The sequence below is a fragment of the Podarcis liolepis genome (genome assembly GCF_965112155.1).
Source record: "Podarcis liolepis genome assembly, chromosome: 7".
In the NCBI taxonomy this organism is placed as follows: Eukaryota; Metazoa; Chordata; class Lepidosauria; order Squamata; family Lacertidae; genus Podarcis; species Podarcis liolepis.
The window spans coordinates 82333693-82351913 of NC_139561.1; the positions used below are offsets into that span (position 1 = coordinate 82333693).

An 18221-nucleotide genomic window follows, 5' to 3' on the forward strand; every position below is an offset into this window, starting at 1 on the left:
CCTGAAGCACCACTTTAGCTGATGGGGCCTCCCACTGTTGCCACGCCCACAGGAGCACAATTTCTGTTCTCATCCTGAAGCAAAGTTCTTAACCTGAGGTACTATTTCTGGGTTAGCAGAGTCTGCAACCTGAAGCGTATGTAACCCGAGGCATATGTAACCCGAGGTACCACTGTACTCAACTATCCAGTTGAGTTCATGGGTGGTCTGACCCTTATCTATTCATTCCGAAAGCACGAACCCAGGGATGGGTGGACATTTGGCCCTCCAGATGTGGCTGAGCAAACAACTCCCATCCTGGGGCTGATGGGAGTTGGAGTCCACCAACACCTGGAAGACCACAGGCTCCCCATCCCTGCTCTGGCCCAGTGACCTGCTCACCTGATCCTTGGCAGGCTGGCTGCCCCACCCCCATCAGCTACATGCCCTGCATGTTTCCTTGCCCCCCCCTCTGCACTCCCCCAGCACTTTGTGTTCCAAGGCAGACCTGGAAAGGGAAGGTTTGCTCCACTTGCGACTACACCAAAAGCTTTCTCCCCCCAGGAAGTGCTGTCCTACACAGACATCCAGCTGCCTTCCCAATCTTGTGGGGCTGGTTGGAACTGATGGTGCCCCCAAAAGGATACTGGAGCTTCTCCACGGCTGTTTCGTCAATGGTGCCCATGCTGTTATACACCAGGGTGCTGCTGAGAAGAATGGCCAGGGCAAAGACCCATGAATCCTTCTCCATGCCTCCCTGAAACAAATACAGATATTGTTTAAGACTTCTCATCCCAAGCCTCTGATACCCAAAATCCTGATGCCCCATTCTTATCTGCAGCCTTTTCCTCTGGGACCTGCATGTGCAAAGCAGCTGCTTTGAGATTTGTGTTGTTGCTTCTGTTGCCTTCCAAGCACTTTCAAAGCAGGTCTTACTCACTCCCCAAGGAATCCTGGGAACTGTAGTTTCTTCAAGGTGCTGGGGATTGTAGCTCTGTGAGGGCTCCACTACAGCCCCCAGGATTCTTTGGAGTGGGAGGATGTGCTTTTTGAAGGGCCCACACACCACACTGGAAAAAAAAAATACTGTTGAGAGCTGGGTAAATAACTTTGACACAGGGGAAGGCAAAAGAAAAATAGCGTCCACACCAGGGGTCAGCAAACTTTTTCAGCAGGGGGCCGGTTCAGTGTCCCTCAGACCTTGTGGGGGGCCGGACTATATTTTGGTTTTTAAAACATAATGAATGAATTCCTATGCCCCACAAATAACCCAGAGGTGCATTTTAAATAAAAGGACACACACTACTCATGTGAAAACACGCTGATTCCCGGAATGTCCACAGGCCGGATTTAGAAGGCGATTGGGCCAGATCTGGCCCCTGGGCCTTAGTTTGCCTACCCATGGTCCACACCCTTCTGGGGCTAATTTTCACATTAGCACTTAAAACTCCAAACTGAGGAAAGAAAGATGGCTCAAAAGCTGTAAAAATCTGCCTTTCAGCTATTCACAGACATGGCATCGGCTTTATGATTTATTGTCAGCTGATTTAGGAGTGTCACAAAACTCTCCCCCCCCCCCAAATGCTGGGAACTGTAGTTTGTTAAAGGTGTTGGAAATTGCAGCTCTGTGTGGGCATACTACAGTTCCCAAGATTCTTTGGGTTCCTTTTGAGGAGCTCTCATCACACTGAGGAAATAGTACAGTTGAGAAAGGAGAGGTAACTTTTGACACAGGATAAAGCAAAATGGAAGGCTAGAAGTCTAATGAACCGGCTGCTCCCAGGGCTGGCCCAAGACATTTTGCCGCCTGAGGCACAGTCCACATACAGTAGCTGACTGGACTGGCAGCTGACTATTATTTAAACGCTGGTAACAAGGCAGCATCCTCCACCACACATGAAGGCAGCAGGGAAGCTTGGAGGTCTGGGCAAATTGAGGGACACATTCATTTTTGTCATCCTAAAGGAGGAACTAGTGGCAGCAGGGGGACCTCAGTCAGAATGGCTGGGTAGGCTGCTGCCAGAGGCACATTTAGGAGAGCACAACCAGTTCAGTCGCCCTGGGTGCAGAGCTTTGGAAGCACCGCAGAGGACACCACAACTATCATTTAGAATGGAGTCCCAAGACACAGCGGGAACCAAATTTTGGCTTTGCACAGGGCTCTGCTGGAATTTGAGAGCCCAAGGTCCACCACTGCTGCTGTTTTCCCTTCTCTTCCTCACCACCCGCCTACGGAGGCACCTGTGTCACTCCGCCTATTGACAGGGCTGGGCCAGTCATCTACTTGTACAGTCTCAAATGCCTGATTATCAGTGATCAAGTTTCACATTTCATACAGTGAAAAAACTTCCCATTAATCCCTGAACAGCAAACAGTGAGTGACAGCCAGGCTTTTTTTTAGTACTCTGTGGTTTTGCCCAATTCTCCGCTTTTGCCCAGTTTTCTTGCCTGTCCTCTGCTATTTCCCCTACATGTGCCATTTGTTGGCATCTGTCTGTCTCAAGAGACAATGGAGTGCACCTCCGGGGGTGCAGCCAACCTGCTGGAAAATCACAGCACTGGTTGTGGCTGCAGAGACTGGCAACTTAGCTGCTGCCTCCCGTGTTGTTTTTGCTACATTAGCAACAGTGAAGTGACCTCTCCATGATGCAAGCCTGGGCAGTGTGTATGGAGGTCCTGGGCTGCCCAGCCGACAAGACCCTGCTTCTCAGCCTCACTGATGTGGTCCAAAGGAAAGCAGAGCAATGTGTTTGGCATCAGCTTGGCTGCAAGATTTGCTGGAAGAGGCATAAAATCATAAGGCTATAAGCAGAAACCAGGCCATTTATTTTATTTATTTATTTTCTATACAGCTTTGCATGCATGAAAAGAAATAGCATATAAGAAAACAAGTTGGACACAACTATTCACTTAGTTCTCTAGCCAGTTAGAAACTCAGATATATAAGCTAGGCGCCAAATGGCTCCTTAAAACAGTACATACAGCCGAAGAGATAAGACCGTCTTCTGCTCCCCCACTCTTCCCAGACAGGCATGTGATTGACACCAATCTCATCTGCAGCATCGGAGGCGGGAAATACTAACAGGTTACAGCCGCCAAAAACAGGATGTCTGGTTGCCATTTTGGGGCCAGGCAGCTCAAAAGTCATATTTTTCAATACAACTTTTTGGTTCCTGAAATTTGTTCTGATTGTGCAGATAAAATATTACAGAGAATTCTACAGGATGTTTAAAACAGGCAAGAGCCAAGGATCCCCAGGCATCCACCTTCCCCTGGTCCCAAAGTGGCCAGTAACCGGGTGCAAAATGCGCTTGGCGAATTTCAAACACTGATCTGTACATAACACTGCAATGAAGGTGTGGATGTGGTGATAAGATAGGGAAGTCAGCGGAAAACTAAGGACAACTAGCCCCATTTATTCCCATGCTGAAACTACTTTTTATTTGGTATGCTCCTTACATTCTCGGGTGGGTTTTCACTCCTTGGTGTGCTTTTTACACTCTGTGGTGCACTTTCACTCCTTTGTGGATTTAGAACACTGGAAAGAATGTTACTCTGCATCCTGTACTGTATGAACTGTGTTCCCACAGTTCCCACAGTTGACAACATTTTTTCTACAGCAGACACCACATGGGCCACCTTGGAGTTATTACTTTCTTCTTTGAGACGTTGGATTTCACTTTCCATCTCATTGGCCCTCTGCTGAAATCCTTCCTTCAGCAGTTCCTCTTGTTCCTGGGAAGTTGAGAAGCACACAGAGACAGTTTAGTTGACGGATGGATAAGAAATGGGTCAGCATCTATGAACAGGGATGGGATCAGGCCAGACCTGGACCACTTTGTGTGGCAGTTGCGTTTTCGTAGCCAACCAATGCATTTCCCACTGTGTTGCCAAATGGCCTCCCATAAAACCAACTGTCTCCAAACTAGACCTGCTTTTTTATTTTGAGCATATAGGGATTTGTGCAAAATCTGACGTGGTTAAGAGCAACAGAAGCTTGGCTATGCACAACAAACAAAATTCAGCTCAGCTCTGCTCTGTGTCCTCAGGCAAGCCAATATCTCTCAATCCCAGCTGGACCCATACCTTCACAGATAAGAGCCACAGTCAACGCTACAAATATTAATGGACTCTCACCATCCATGACCACTGGCTGAGGCCGATGGAAGCTGGGGGCCACTAACATTTGGAGGGTACCATGCGGATTATTCCATCCTATACTGTATGGGCAAAATTAGATCCTGACCCACCTCAAGGGGTTGTTGTAAAGAGAACAAAGAAATTGTATAAGAAGTTGTTTGAACACTCAGGAAAAGTACTGTAGAAACGCCAGCTAACGTCTATTGAATATATGGAACCTAGGTTTTACCAAGCCACAGTGAGTCACTGAAAAGTTCCCAGACAGAGCAGCTTTCTTGCCTGTAAGAGCATATTATGCCCATTTTAAAGCAGGTTCTCTAGTTAGGGATTTTCCAGGCACAAATCAAGGTGACGGCAATCACCTTTAAAGCATTAAATAATTTGTTCTTGATTTTGCTTGAAAGACATAGGGTTATGTGGCCTGTATAAAGAGGGTGATGGCATATCCGGGAATATACGATTTATGTTGAGACATTTAGAAGGGTAAAGGAGGCTATCTGTGAACTAGATCTGGCCTTGAATGGAGGAAGAATTCGGCTTCTATGCATCATCCTAAAAAGAAAGCAGGAGCAGGGGAAATGGGACCCTCCAGATTTTTCTGGTCCATGAACACTGGCCATACTGACTGGGAAAGATGAGAGTTGGCTCCAACCACATCTGGAGGACCACAGACTCCCCACCCCTGGCCTAAATATTGAATCTTCCAGTGGGTCAGTCTGCATCTGACTCCGCTCTCTTTACCTTGAGTTTATGCCGTATCATCTTTTCTGTTTCCTCTTCCATCAACTTCTTCTCTTTCTCCATCTTCTCCTTCAACAGCTGGAGCTGTTCAGCGTGGCTTCGCTTCTCATCCTCCACCATTTGCTTCAGTCTGACCTGCTCCTGCTCCAACAGCTTCTGCTGCAGCTGGGCTGCTTCGGCCTGAGCGCGCTGGGCTGGGGGCCAGCGAAGGAAAAGAGACAACATGAATACTGAGGGGGCTGCCATCCCTCGCCGCTATCTCCCCTTCACCCTGTGTTCTGTTCAATGTTCTCTCCTTGCCTGAAGATGAGAATACTACATCTGTCGCTATGCCGTTCTGCAAAAAGGTACCACAACTGTAACCCTTCCCTGGGAACTCAGAGCCCAGCCAGAGAAGGCCAGGACGTTTACTTTCTAATACATATAATTTAGATATGCACCTTCAATTTCCTTCTCTTTGTCGGTCAGGGCGTGGTCCATCTGAAGGAGAGAGTTTGCCACCGTCTGCTTGGATTTCAGGAATTCTTCAAGAGCTTTGTCTGCCTGATAACACATTGAGAGCAAAAGTTATTCATTTTACAGTATAATGGGGGGACGGACGAGATTATATATTGTGATTAAGGGCAAAAATTGGTGTATAGTAAATTAATAATTGTATCTTAATGAGGCGCTGAGAAATTGATAATAGTGGTCCCTATTCCCTCTCACATAGCCTACAAGTCAAAGGTCTTTTAAATTATTTTATGTAAACCAATTTAATATATTTTTCATTGAACAGAGTTTATTCATTTTGGTAAGTAGACGAACAAACTAATTCACTTTGAATCAAGCCCTATTGAATTCAGTGGGGCTTTCTCCCAAGAAAATATTCACAGTATTGCACTCCAGGTCTAAAGTTTGGATCTGTCCTCAGTCAGTATAAGAATGCTCATTCTTTGGATATCACAGAAATGCTGGCTTCCTGCCCTACCTGAATTCCTTTTTCAGGTACCAAGTGGTATTTCTTCTCTATTTCATCCCGTTTCTCCAGATAACGCTGGTAGCCACCAGGCACAGAATAAATTCCCATCCGGAGCTCATCTTCTAGCTCCTGGGAAAGATCTGTCAGCATGGCAAAGCAGCGGTCAAAAGATGCCTGCTCATTCTTCCTGCAGAACTCTTCCCTTTTCTGCTTCAGCTCTTGCTACGAGAGACAGAAAATTGGCAGAAAGATGATCTGTTAATAATGATGAAAAGCTTTTCCTCTTCAGTGGAAAGACTTACTAACAAGGCCACATCAAAACTGCACTACAAATTTCAATTGAGTTTACTGTCCCCACTCCCACCGAAAATCGTGGGAACTGGCTACGACACCAATGATCTAGAACGGCTGCATTTCTAAAATGTAGGCCAGTTTAAGTTGTCTGGCTCCACCCTTCCTAAAGTTTAAAACTAAGTGTGTACCCAATCAAACTGCAACCCTACCAGTCTTCTGGGATATGTTTGTCTTCCATTTCATCTAGAGAATGTGTCTTTCACAGATAACTAAGCGAGCAATCCTACAGCAAGATGCTCCACGATGAACGGGCTGGGATCCAGCGGATCTCTGGCTGAGCCAGGAAGTTCCCCACACAAGCAAGCTATGCTGGCTTCGCTCCCTCATGCTCGGTTCAGTCGGGGATACATCAGAGTATCCCCCTGATCCTGGTTCAGCCATGACTCACATCTCGAGCTGGCCTAAAGCCTGAAAAGGGGGCCTGGTGGGGGCAGGACTGGGGGGGGGGAAATCCTAGGCCTATTCTGCTCAGTCATGTGACCTGGAAACCCAATGAAAATTCAGATGGCCAAGGGGATGGTGCAGTTCAAACACTTATTTTACAGGTTTGTTCTCCCTCTTCCAGGCTTAGGATTGCTAAGCAAGCAGTACCTCAATGGCTGAATGGAATTTGGTGTATAACTTTACACCAGCTTAGCTTACAGCAGCCTGCTTTATGCCACCTTTCTATGTTCCTTTTTGCCTTTGGATAACAAGAGGCTGTCTCCATTCTGAAGAGAGAGATTTTCAGAAAACCGTGCGAGTTTTGGAAGGCCCTCCTAGCTGTGAGGCTCAGAGCTATGCTAGGTAAGCGTTTATTCTGCTAAGTTTTATTTACCTCAAGCTTCTCTTGTGATATTTTTACCAACTCATTGCCAAAAGCACCGGCCATGAAGATGCCAGTGGCTTCCCTCTCACACTCGGCGTGCACCGCCAGCAGCTCATTGACTGAGCCCGTGGGCAGGTTCAACCGCTGCCCCATCCGCTCTTCGTAACAGGAAATGGCATCACACACAGCTGCAGCGTTCTCAATCTCTGCCAGGGCCAGCACAGCATTCTCCAAGCAGGGCAAATCCCCACTGTTGATAGCATTGACGTAGGTCTTCACCAGGTTCTGAAGCACTGAAGAGGGAAGAATTGGGCAAAGTCACCAAATCAGAAATGGCAGAACAGGGATGCCCATCCCGCTTAACTTTTGTACGCCGAGGAAATGTATCCTGAGTCAAACATCTTTCAAACGTTTGTATTATAACTGGGGACACGTCATCCACTGTACCTGCAGATTTCTCATGAAAGCAAAGAAATAGATATTCTGCACAAAACAAGAGGCAGAGAAGACATGTTTTTAAAAGGAATGTTCTAGCCCTCATGCCTGTAGAAAATAACCTGAAATATGAAGGAATCACTTGGGAATGCTTAAAAAGCAGAGATTACTATTCTCTGCCCTGCACCCACATCTCATTCCTAATTATTATTACCTCTCTATGCTACATATGTATTATTGCCTTCCGTACTTCTGGTTCTTGCCAAAACTGGAAGCAGCCCAATCCATAACTCATTGTCAGCACAGTGTGTATCCTGCAGCCGTGGGGCCACACTGTGATAAGTATGAAACAGCACAACTGGGCTCAGAACCCAGCTCAGAACCAATATTTTATTGAATACAAGAAATAAAACATCAACAAAACAAGGAACAAAGCCCCTATATTAGCAGCACCATGGGGAATTAACTCTGCAGAAATAGGCATGGAAGCGCTTGGTCTATTAATTCTCAATAAATAAAAGGGGGAGGTGGTGAACAGGATTTTTAGTAGCCAAATGTCATGGGTTCAAGTCCTTGCTTGCTGCAGAAGCATAATAAATGATGTAAAGCATTTAAAACAATGCATACAATGTTGCTTTCTGCACAAATGACGCAACCAAATTTCTCTGAAAGTAGAATTTGGGTTTCATCACAGAATCATTACTGTATTTTATTCTGTGTATATAGTTTTCAAAATAAATTCTAGCTAAATGATGTTCAGCAGCCAATCAAGTGAGCAGTTTACATGCAATTCAGCCTGCACGTGAACAAAGAAATTATCAAACTGCAGAGCAAGGCAAACTAAAGCATTTTCTACAGTCAGGTGGGTCACTATTGGTTTCTGATGTCACCTGATCCCTTCTTGGCTGGTAGCTGAGTAACACCATTCACCTCAAGCTGACAGCTTCCTACACCCCCAAACTGCTCTGGAGGAAAAAGCCCCCCATCCATGGGGTTCCCAGATTGAGACCAGTTATTAGTATTATTAGAACGGCACTGGGTAAAACTAATTACTCTAATCAGAATGGTTCCCTACCCACCAACCCCAGCCTACAATCTTTCAAAAATGTTCCCTACTTATTCCTGTCACAACATGGCCTCCCGGGACTGTCTTGGGTCGAGATGTCTCCCAGATGTGTTGGCAGAAACGGCCCACCGGCTCCAATAAATCTTCCTCCAAATCATCTTCTTCCAGTTCCTCCAGCCGAGACAACTTTTTCCTGCTAGCTGGGCGGTCAAACGTGAAACATTTCCGCGAAGGGAAGAATCTGCGGATACATGACCTAGGCATGTTGCACCTCTGGATTTGCTCACTATTACCTGGGGGAGAAGAAGTGTTAGTATACAAGACAATCGGTTACTACCGCCAAATTCCACAGAAAATGTGCCAACCATCTCCCTGGTGGAGCAAACTCACCTGGTTATCTGTAAACATTCAAGTCTCCATGCCAACTTGATTGACACCTGAGGTCCCAAGGCTTGCTGTAAACTGAGTTAGGATATTGCTCTCTGTTTCAGCACTGCAATGTTATGGCCTTACTCTGAGTACAGTGGTACCTTGGGTTAAGTACTTAATTCGTTCTGGAGGTCCGTTCTTTTTTTTTATAATCATATTTATTAAAATTTCCAATAATAACAGAATAGAAAAGATAGAAAAGATAAAGAAAAGAAAGAAAAAGAAAGACCAATTTTAAACCCTTATTTTCATAACCTTCTTTCTGGGACTCCCTCCTTCCCCTCCCGACTGTATTCCCCTTTCCCTACGTTGGTTCCACAAGTTCTCATTCCCACTTTAAACCAAATATGTTGTACCTATTAGCCAATTTAAATTACAATCTTAACATCACTCATCTTTAACAAAATAGAACAAAAATTTTCCCCCCAAGATCTACCCCTTTTCCTTCCACGAATTCCCCCTTTTTTTCCAAAACATGTTAAATCAAAATACCAAAGTTATATAGAAAGATAAAAAATAGAAGATAGAAAAAGATTCCAAAAATTGGTTACATAGCCTTTGGATTCTAGAGTTCCCCCTCCCTTCCCCGGTTTGGATTCCCCATGTCCATCAATCTGTATGTTGTCGGCCTGGAGGTCTCAAGTCCACAGCCAAATTTTTCTCAATCCATCTTGCCGGTATTCTTTAAATTTGCATGTTTTGATAATGTTTAATTTCAAAAGTCCAGTCTGATAGAGGCCTTTAATTTCCCTTGGTCGTTGTTGCTCCTCCCATTGTTCTTTCCGTGGCGTAGTTGGTCCTTTGCTCTTTTGTTTCTTACTTTCTCAGGTTTCTGTCTTGTTCAGCTGCAAAACCGTTCTTATTCTGAAATCTAGTATCTCTACAGAGGTTTGTTATTCAGGAACAAAAACTTACGTCCAGTTCCTACCTTACTTCAATAGAAAGATTCTATTGTGTTGTCACCTCTGTAGACAAAACAACATTTCAGTTTTGCTACTTTCCCAGGAACTAAAACCAGTACACATCCCAGAGTAGTTTTCCACATATGCCACTTGTAATGTCCCAAAGCCCCTCTAGGGGGGTTGCAGTAACTTTGTGTCCTCTAATCCAAAAGTCAAGTTGTTGTTTCTTTTCCCCCCCGACATTTTGTATCCATATTTATATCCAATTGTATCAAAATTAACCAGCAAAATACTTGTAACAAAGTCCTCTTTGTATTCTCAAGATTTGACAGCTACTTTGACAGCTGTCAAACTCTCCACCTCTCTCCGCCAGGTTCTCCGAATCGCCCCGGTTCCCAGGGGGGGGGTTGCCTTTTCCCTCTCACCCTCGACTTTTCTCCTCCAGCACAATTCTTGTAATATCCCATCGTGGAATTGATATTTTTTATCAGCAATAAACTTCTGAATCGATCTTGGTTTCTCAGTCCTTGTTTTAGCATGTTTACAATCAGGGAGGGGACTGACTTCCTTTTTAGATCCCCCCCGCTCGTGCCGAATCCGAAAAAAAATTCCTTTTTTTCCTCCTTTTATACCCGGTTACCCAATTACTCACGGGTTGTTGTTAAATGTCCAAATTTCAAATGGAAGCCAGCGCTCTCCGACGAATGGCATGCGGCTGCGCTTGGCAGGGGAAGCGATAGACTCACAGTACCACGCCACTCCCCGGAACCCGATCCGTAGCCTTTAAAAAGGCTCCTTCACGAGTCGGGAGGGCGCTGACGGTACCAGCCGAGTCTCCATGTCCACGGGCTCCGTGCCCGTGGTTTTTAAGGGTCCCCGCGTCGCCGGCGCGGTAGGACCCAGCCCCTGCCGAGCAGACTCCCTCCGGAGCTCGGAGGGAGTCCGCCATTCGGCGATGGCGCCAACCTGGAAGTCCCTGGAGGTCCGTTCTTAACCTGAAACTGTTCTTAACCTGAAGCACCACTTTAGCTAATGGGGCCTCCCGCTGCTGCTGCTGTGCCACCACGGCGCAAGTTCTCTTCTCATCCTGAAGCAAAGTTCTTAACCCGAGGTACTATTTCTGGGTTAGCAGAGTCTGTAACCTGAAGTGTCTGTAACCTGAAGCATCTGTAACACGAGGTACCACTGTATATATTTCCCTCTTCATAGTGCACTTACAGCTCGCATGTGTAAATTTGAGATTAGCAGGTAAGACTCCTATGTCATAGGAGTTTCAGGGAGCCCAGTCCAACTGTACAAGCAACTTAGCTTGGTGGCATGAGGTTTTGTGGCTTTTAAGCTTTTACAGTTTGGGTATTGACATTGTAATTGTTGTAGGGTGTTTGTAAACCTCCCTGGGAATACAATTGGGGATTGGCATGAAGAGTTATTACTCATGCAGTCTGCAGCCAGAGACATGTGCCTCAGGACCCAGTGGGATATATCTCTGTGTCTTGCTCCATGTAGCACAGGGGAAATCAGTTCAACCTCTTTAGCCCTCAGTGGCTATGTGACTCGATACATTCACCCACCTGAATATTAGGCCTTTTTGACTTAGATCATTTGTGCACCTCTCAACTAACGTTGTCCTCTCTCCATCTCAGACACTGCATTTTCTTTCTTGCAGTTACTGTACCTTTCTGCAGTCTCAATGCATTCTCCCGGTACCCGTCCTCAGTTACAGGGTGTCCATCTATCTCCAGCTGTAGTGTGAAATCCCGCACTGCCCAGATGAAGTCTGGGAAGAAACGGACAAATTCGGCAGAGTTCTCCTCCTCTTGATCTTCCCCGGAGGAAGCTTTGGCTTTAATCCTTTTTGTCAGCTCAGTGACGTAGCTGGGGAATGCTAAGGAAAACAATTCCAGGGCTGGTTTGGGGCCTGTTTGAACCTGCAGTTGTGGGCTGGCCGGAAATGATGATACAGCTTTTGAGCAGAGAGATTTACACTACAGAAAGACCACATATAGTCATACCTTGGAAGTGGAACAGAATCTGTTCTGGAGGGCTGTTCAACTTCCAAAACGTTCAGAAACCAAAGTGCAGCTTCCGATTGGCTGCAGGAAGCTCCTGCAGCCAATCGGAAGCCGTGCCAGACGTTTGGCTTCTGAAAATCGTTCGAAAACCGGAACATTCACTTCCGGTTTTCGATCGTCCGGGAACCGAAAAGCATGAGTTCCAAGGCATTTGGCAACCAAGATACGACTGTATTGCAACTGTAATTAAGGCAGGGTTTTGTGGCAAGGGGCTGGCATCTCTCATTTTTACACCTTAAGGCCAATTCCTGATTTAATGCCTTCTGGAGTTCCTGCCTGCACCCCCTCCCATGGAGTGAAACTCCTAGGGGGACAACCTACAACTGCCTCCTCCTAGTTCCTCCAGGCCAAGAGTGCAAGGCCAGCTGGGATTTCTGATGCCCCAAAAGGATACTGCAGGTTCTCCAGTGCATTTTGATCAATGGTGCCCATGCTGTTGTACACCAGGGTGCTGCTGAGCAGAATGGCCAGGGCAAAGATCCACGAGTCGTTCTGTGTGTTTCCCTGAAACAGAAATATAATATCAGTTGCCACCGGGGGGGGGGGGGGGCAGGTTTCAGCCGGAACTCACCGGAACTCAGTTCTGCCACCTCTCTGGTAGACGCCATTGCCATTAATACCAGGTCAACACACAACACAATTGCCTCATTACATAAATCATGTTCAGAATACCACAACACAAACGCCTCTGACTGGCAACTTCTGCATTCCTATGGACTATTTCGGCTGAAAAAACCTGAAAAACCTCCTGGAAACCTTGTCACTGAAGAAGCCCAATGGGCGAAACAAGGATCTATCCTGAGAACTGGTCTTTCATCAGCTGCCTTATTGTTACTAAGTTTGTTACACTCTGAAGACATAGGACAATGCAGAAGGAAGATATCAGTATGTTGTTTCCCACAGGAACTGTACGTTGTAATCGTTGGACTTGGCAATCTTTGGATTTGAATATCCTTAGATGTTATGACAATAAAAACATATAGAAGGTTAATAGTAATATGATATGGTATTGCCACCAGGAACTGTGCTTTGCAATTTTTTGATATGACAATTATATATAATGTTATGTTACTTTACAGCTAGTTACTGTGTGTGTTGTGGTATTCTTAACACCAGGTCAGCATATTTTGCCACAAGGCTCTTTCGAAAGGGCTAGTCTTCCGCTGTCATGCCAGCTGCCATCTCCCCCAGCTCACCTTCTGCACATCACCCAACCCTTCTGTGTCCAGCAACAGCAGTGTGAGGTCAGGCCTGTGGGGGTGAGGGAGGCACCACATCCAGATGCCCTTCGTGAGCCCCTGCACTGTGGCACCCAAACAAAAACCTGAGGAAAGAGCAGGCAATGATTCAGAGAGAGAAAACAACAGGTGCCATGGCTTAAGGCGCAGGGCACTGGGAAACCCCACTGAACTCAATGAAACATTTGTCACAGCCCCATCATAGCTTTAAAGCACACTCACCCCCCAAGAATCATGGGAACTGTATTTTGCTTGGGTGCTGGGAATAGTAGCTCAGCAAGTAGTAAACTACAGTTCCCAGGCTTTAGGTTTATGGTGCAGATGTGACCTGACTTCTGCGTAAAGAGGGATCAGATGTTGAACTCTTTCTGGTTTAAACCCCTAGCACCTGTCCCCTTAGTGAATGAAAACTTAAGTGCACATAACAAAGAAGAACCTATGTAAGCTGTAAAGTGTCGTGCACATTGAACTTGGGACTAGGATGTGGAAAAACAGAGTTGGAATCCACACGGGGAGACCTTCAGGGGTCAGTAACCTTTTTCAGCTGTGGCCCTGTCCACCGTCCCTCAGACCATGTGAAGGGCCAGACTATATTTTGAAGGGGGGGGGAATGAACAAATTCCTATGTCCCACAAATAACCCAGAGATGCATTTTAAATAAAAGGACACATTCTACTCATTCTGATTCCAGGACTGTCTGAGGGCCGGATTGAGAAGGCGACTGGGCCGCATCTGGCCCACGGGCCTTAGGTTGCCTACCCTAGTTGCTGTCTCTCAGCTGAACCTATCTCAAAGGGTTGCTGTGAGCATAAAATGTATATGGGGAAAACTGAAGACCACCTGGAGCTCCTTGGAGGAAACGTGGGGTATATATATATACGTAATAAAAAATAACCTGCCATATTTCTGGACCCTCCTGTGAATTCTGCTGAGTGGGGACCCCAAACCTCTGCCTCAAAGTCCTATCTCTCCTCTGGTTCTGTATAAATATTAATTTACTCCTCTTCCTCCATGCTTCTCCCCAGGCTAGGCAGAAAACCCAGGGGCTCTGATACCCCGTTCCAGACACACCAGACTCCACTGCCTTGCTCCTCATGTGGCTACTGGACTCCAGCCCTTCCCTTGAGTAACAGGGAATATTCATGAAGCCAGTCACCTTTTCTCTTGCCGGCAAGCCTGTTCATGAGGTAGGACTTGCCAGTGCGGTACAACCCCACAATGGCCACCACCACCACCGGCTGGCGGATCCTGGCAAGCACCTCTGCAGCCTCCCGGTTCACCACAAGCTTCCCGTCCAGCATGTTCTCAATTAGGCAAACAGGAGCCGCCATGTGGACCTGCCCTGGGGCCATCGTGCAAAAGATGATGGGTCTGCAAAAGGAAAACAGAGGAGCTCACAACACAGTGGAAACTCAAGTGTGTCTCTGCCTATTAGTGAGTCAGTGTTTCCCAAACTTGGGTCTCCAGTTGTTTTGGGACTACAGTTCCCATCATCCCTGACCACTGGTCCTGCTAGCTAGGGATGGTGGAATTTGTAGTCCAATTCAATTCAAGTTTGTCTCTGCCTGTGAGCCTGTGAATGAGTGGAACCTGACTGGAAAAAGAGTTCAGGAAGGGCACAAATCACGATTCAGCTTCGCCTCACTGGGATCCCATATATCTCCTGGAACCTGAAAGTTACCCAGTTGGACATTCTCAGGATAGTTGTGACAAGTCTACCTCTGTCCTAGATGCTGTCATTTTTCTTTCATGCACACCTGGAAATAGACTTTGTCCATGCTGTCACCATTCCCCCCCCCCAGCACCACACCTATGGCTTTCATTTTATCGGAACTGATGTGAAGCCGGCAGAACTGCCCCCCTCCCCATTTAAGAATACATTCTGGCGTGCCAACATTTTAATTCCCGCCCCTCCCGTGCCTCTGTTGCAAGAGCCACGTATTATTTATACTATCGGCAAAAGTTGAAGCAAAAGTTCTAGCTGCACGCTGCAGGCTTGAAAGCAAAAGTCTCCACTGCAAAGGTCACTGCGGGGGGCGGGGAGGGCGCGGCACGGGACTTGCATGTTTGGTTAACCCTTTCCTTGCCAGCCACCTCCCCGCTGCTAGGATTCCCTTCCTTGCAGGTGTGTCAAAACTTGAATATTGGGGAGGCCCAGGTAAGCCCCATCCCGCATAATCGATCACATGACACGGTGCACACCCCCCATTTGAATGACAATGCCCTTCAACTTGGGGTGGGGGTGAGGGCTCAAATATTTTATTGGGGGAGCAAAAACCCCTCGGCCCCTCCGAATTGGCTCCTACACTCCCTCGGCTAAGATTCCCGCGCCGTGTTTACCTTGCAAAAAGAAAGGAGCGCTAGGGGTTAACAACAACAGCGACATCGCGAAGCTGCCGTTTCTTACTTTTTGGTGTTGTTTTCTTTTTTGCAGGGACGGGCCTCGGGAGGATGGGTCTTGACCGGACTCGACTGTTGCGGGTTCTCTCTTGCAGACGAGCTGGCAGGCCGGCAGGAAGAGGGAGAGAGCGTTGCTCGGAGTTCCCAGCGGAGACGGCAGGAGAAGCTCAAGCCTCGCCTTCGGGGTAAGAGCAAGAACTCGGGAATTGCAAGACGCTTTTGTGGCTCGAAAGCTCTTGCAGCGCCCCAGCTGCCCTTCCAGGAAATGGGAGGTCGTCGCGACCAACCAGCCTCCTTTATTGCCCTGGCGAGGCTTCAAGATATGCGAGGACCGAAAGCGAAAGTGCCCGGGCTCCGCCCCTCTTTCTCTGAAAGGAGCGCGATTCTGGGAAACGAGCAAACAGAAAGGCAGGTGGAATTAAGCAATTGGGGGGGGGGGGCGGAATCCTTCCCATAGCACCGTAGAGATCGGCTAAGTTTGTTATTGGCATGAGCTTTCGTGTGCATGCACACTTCTTCAGATACACTGAAACAGAAGTCACCAGACCCTTATATACAGTGGCGTAGCGTGGGGGGCGCAGGGGGGGCCGCCCGCACCGGGAGCAACATCTGGGGGTTAGGGTTAGGGGGCGCAAATCCACGGGTTAGGGGGCGCAAATCCACGGGTTAGGGGGCACAAATTACTTGCCTTGCCTCGGGTGCTGACAACCCATGCTACGACACTGCTTGGCAGGGGGTGTTTCCTGCTTGGCAGGGGGTTGGACTCGATGGCCCTTGTGGTCTCTTCCAACTCTATGATTCTATGATTCTATGATTCTATATATAGTGAGAGGGTGGGGAGGGGTATTACTCAGAAGGGTGGTGGGAATGGGTGATTGCCTGATAGGTGTGGTTAACGACTGCAATTGGTCTTACAGGAAAAAGCAAGGGGTGAGATGGCTAAAAATAGCTTTATCATGTATAATGAGATAAGAATCCAATGTCTCTATTCATACCAGGTATCTCCATGGTTTTAAGTTTGGTGAAGGTAAAGGAACCCCTGACCATTAGGTCCAGTCGTGGCCGACTCTGGGGTTGTGGCACTCATCTTGCTTTATTGGCCGAGGGAGCCGGCGTACAGCTTCCGGGTCATATGGCCAGCATGACTAAGCCGCTTCTGGTGAACCAGAGCAGCGCACGGAAACGCCGTTTACCTTTCCGCTGGAGGTCTATTTATCTACTTGCACTTTGATGTGCTTTTGAACTGCTAGGTTGGCAGGAGCAGGGACTGAGCAACAGGAGCTCACCCCGTCGCGGGGATTTGAACAGGCGACCTTCTGATTGGCAAGTCCTAGGCTCTGTGGTTTAACCCACAGCACCACCTGCGTCGCAATTCAGCAACTTATTCTGAAATTCTTTTGTAATAAGACAGCTACTTTGAGATCTTGTATAGAATGTCCTCGGAGATTGAAGTGTTCTCCTACTGGTTTCTCTGTCTTGTGATTCCTGATACAGTGGTACCTCGGGTTAAGATCTTAATTCGTTCTGGAGGTCCGTTCTTAACCTGAAACTGTACTTAACCTGAAGCACCACTTTAGCTAATGGGGCCTCCTGCTGCCACTGCTCAATTTCTGTTCTCATCCTGAAGCAAAGTTCTTAACCCGAGGTACTATTTCTGGGTTAGTGGTGTCTGTAACCTAAAGCGTCTGTAACCTGAGGTACCACTGTATCAGATTTATGTCCCATTTATCCCCTGGCATAGGGGTTTGGCCTATTTATCCAATATAGAGAGCTGAAGAGCACTATTGGCATTTGATGGCATACACAATGTTAGAAGATGAGCAATTAAATAGTCCTGAGATGGTATGTTTGATGTTGTTGGGGCAGTAATGGTGTTGTCCAGGTGTATGTGACAGCAAAGTTGGCATCTGGGTTTATTGCAGGCTCTGGTACCAGTGTCCATGTTAAGTCAGGTTGTTGTATTATTGTGGGTGAGGAGTTGTTTAAGATTGGGTGGCTGTCTGCAGGCAATGAAAGGTCTTCCTCCCAGAGCTTGAGAAAGAATTAAGCAATGGGTGTGTGGGCGGAGGGGCGGGCCAGTTTCCTAAGACACTAAATAGCTCAGGGTCCTTAAGAGAGAGAGAGAGAGAGAGAGAGAGAGAGAGAGCATGAAGAGCTGAGAAAGAACCTCTCCAAAGTGAATGAGAGGTAAATTGACAAATGCAAGTCCACAGAAGCAAGTGGGAAGTGATACACGTCGGGCAGCTGCTGGGTGTCCCTATAACCCCAATCTGCCACGGCATAAGGCCCACTTTGTAGTTACTACACTACAGGGGTGCCAACTTGAATAAAATATTGGGGGCCCAGGTAAGCCCCATTCCACATAATCAATCACATGGTATGGTGCTCACACACCATTTAAACTTTTGTTGGGGGGGGAGCTGGACCCCTCACATATTTTAAGGGGGGTGGGCAAATGGACCTCGGCCCCTAGGAGTTTGTGCCTATGCTAAACTCCACACATCCATAGCTCCATTGCTTGACTTAAACCCTTGGCATTTGGGGGCTGGGAAACGAGGGAAGGAGATAGTTTGCTATCTGCGTGGGTCCTTACTTCACCCAAACAGTCCCAAATACACAGACAATAGAAGAAGATCTGAACAAACAGAGCCATGGTCAGGGACCCTCCCTATCTATTGCAGACAAAGGGAGGCATC

At 47.2% G+C, this 18221-nt stretch overlaps 1 protein-coding gene across 1 annotated transcript; it reads right to left on the minus strand.

Moving 5' to 3' along the window:
• Positions 1 to 3411: 3411 nt before the first annotated feature.
• On the minus strand, positions 3412 to 15829 carry LOC310712460 (guanylate-binding protein 1-like; the record flags this gene model as incomplete). The annotated part of the gene is made up of 11 exons (XM_083515548.1): positions 15533 to 15829; positions 14282 to 14496; positions 13084 to 13211; positions 12282 to 12391; positions 11491 to 11690; positions 8535 to 8777; positions 6993 to 7276; positions 5831 to 6043; positions 5301 to 5403; positions 4861 to 5054; positions 3412 to 3714 (listed from the first exon to the last, which is right to left on the minus strand). The coding sequence occupies exons 2-11, from the start codon at positions 14475 to 14477 to the stop codon at positions 3412 to 3414; spliced, it is 1974 nt and encodes a 657-aa protein (XP_083371674.1). The 5' UTR covers positions 14478 to 14496; positions 15533 to 15829.
• Positions 15830 to 18221: the final 2392 nt, after the last annotated feature.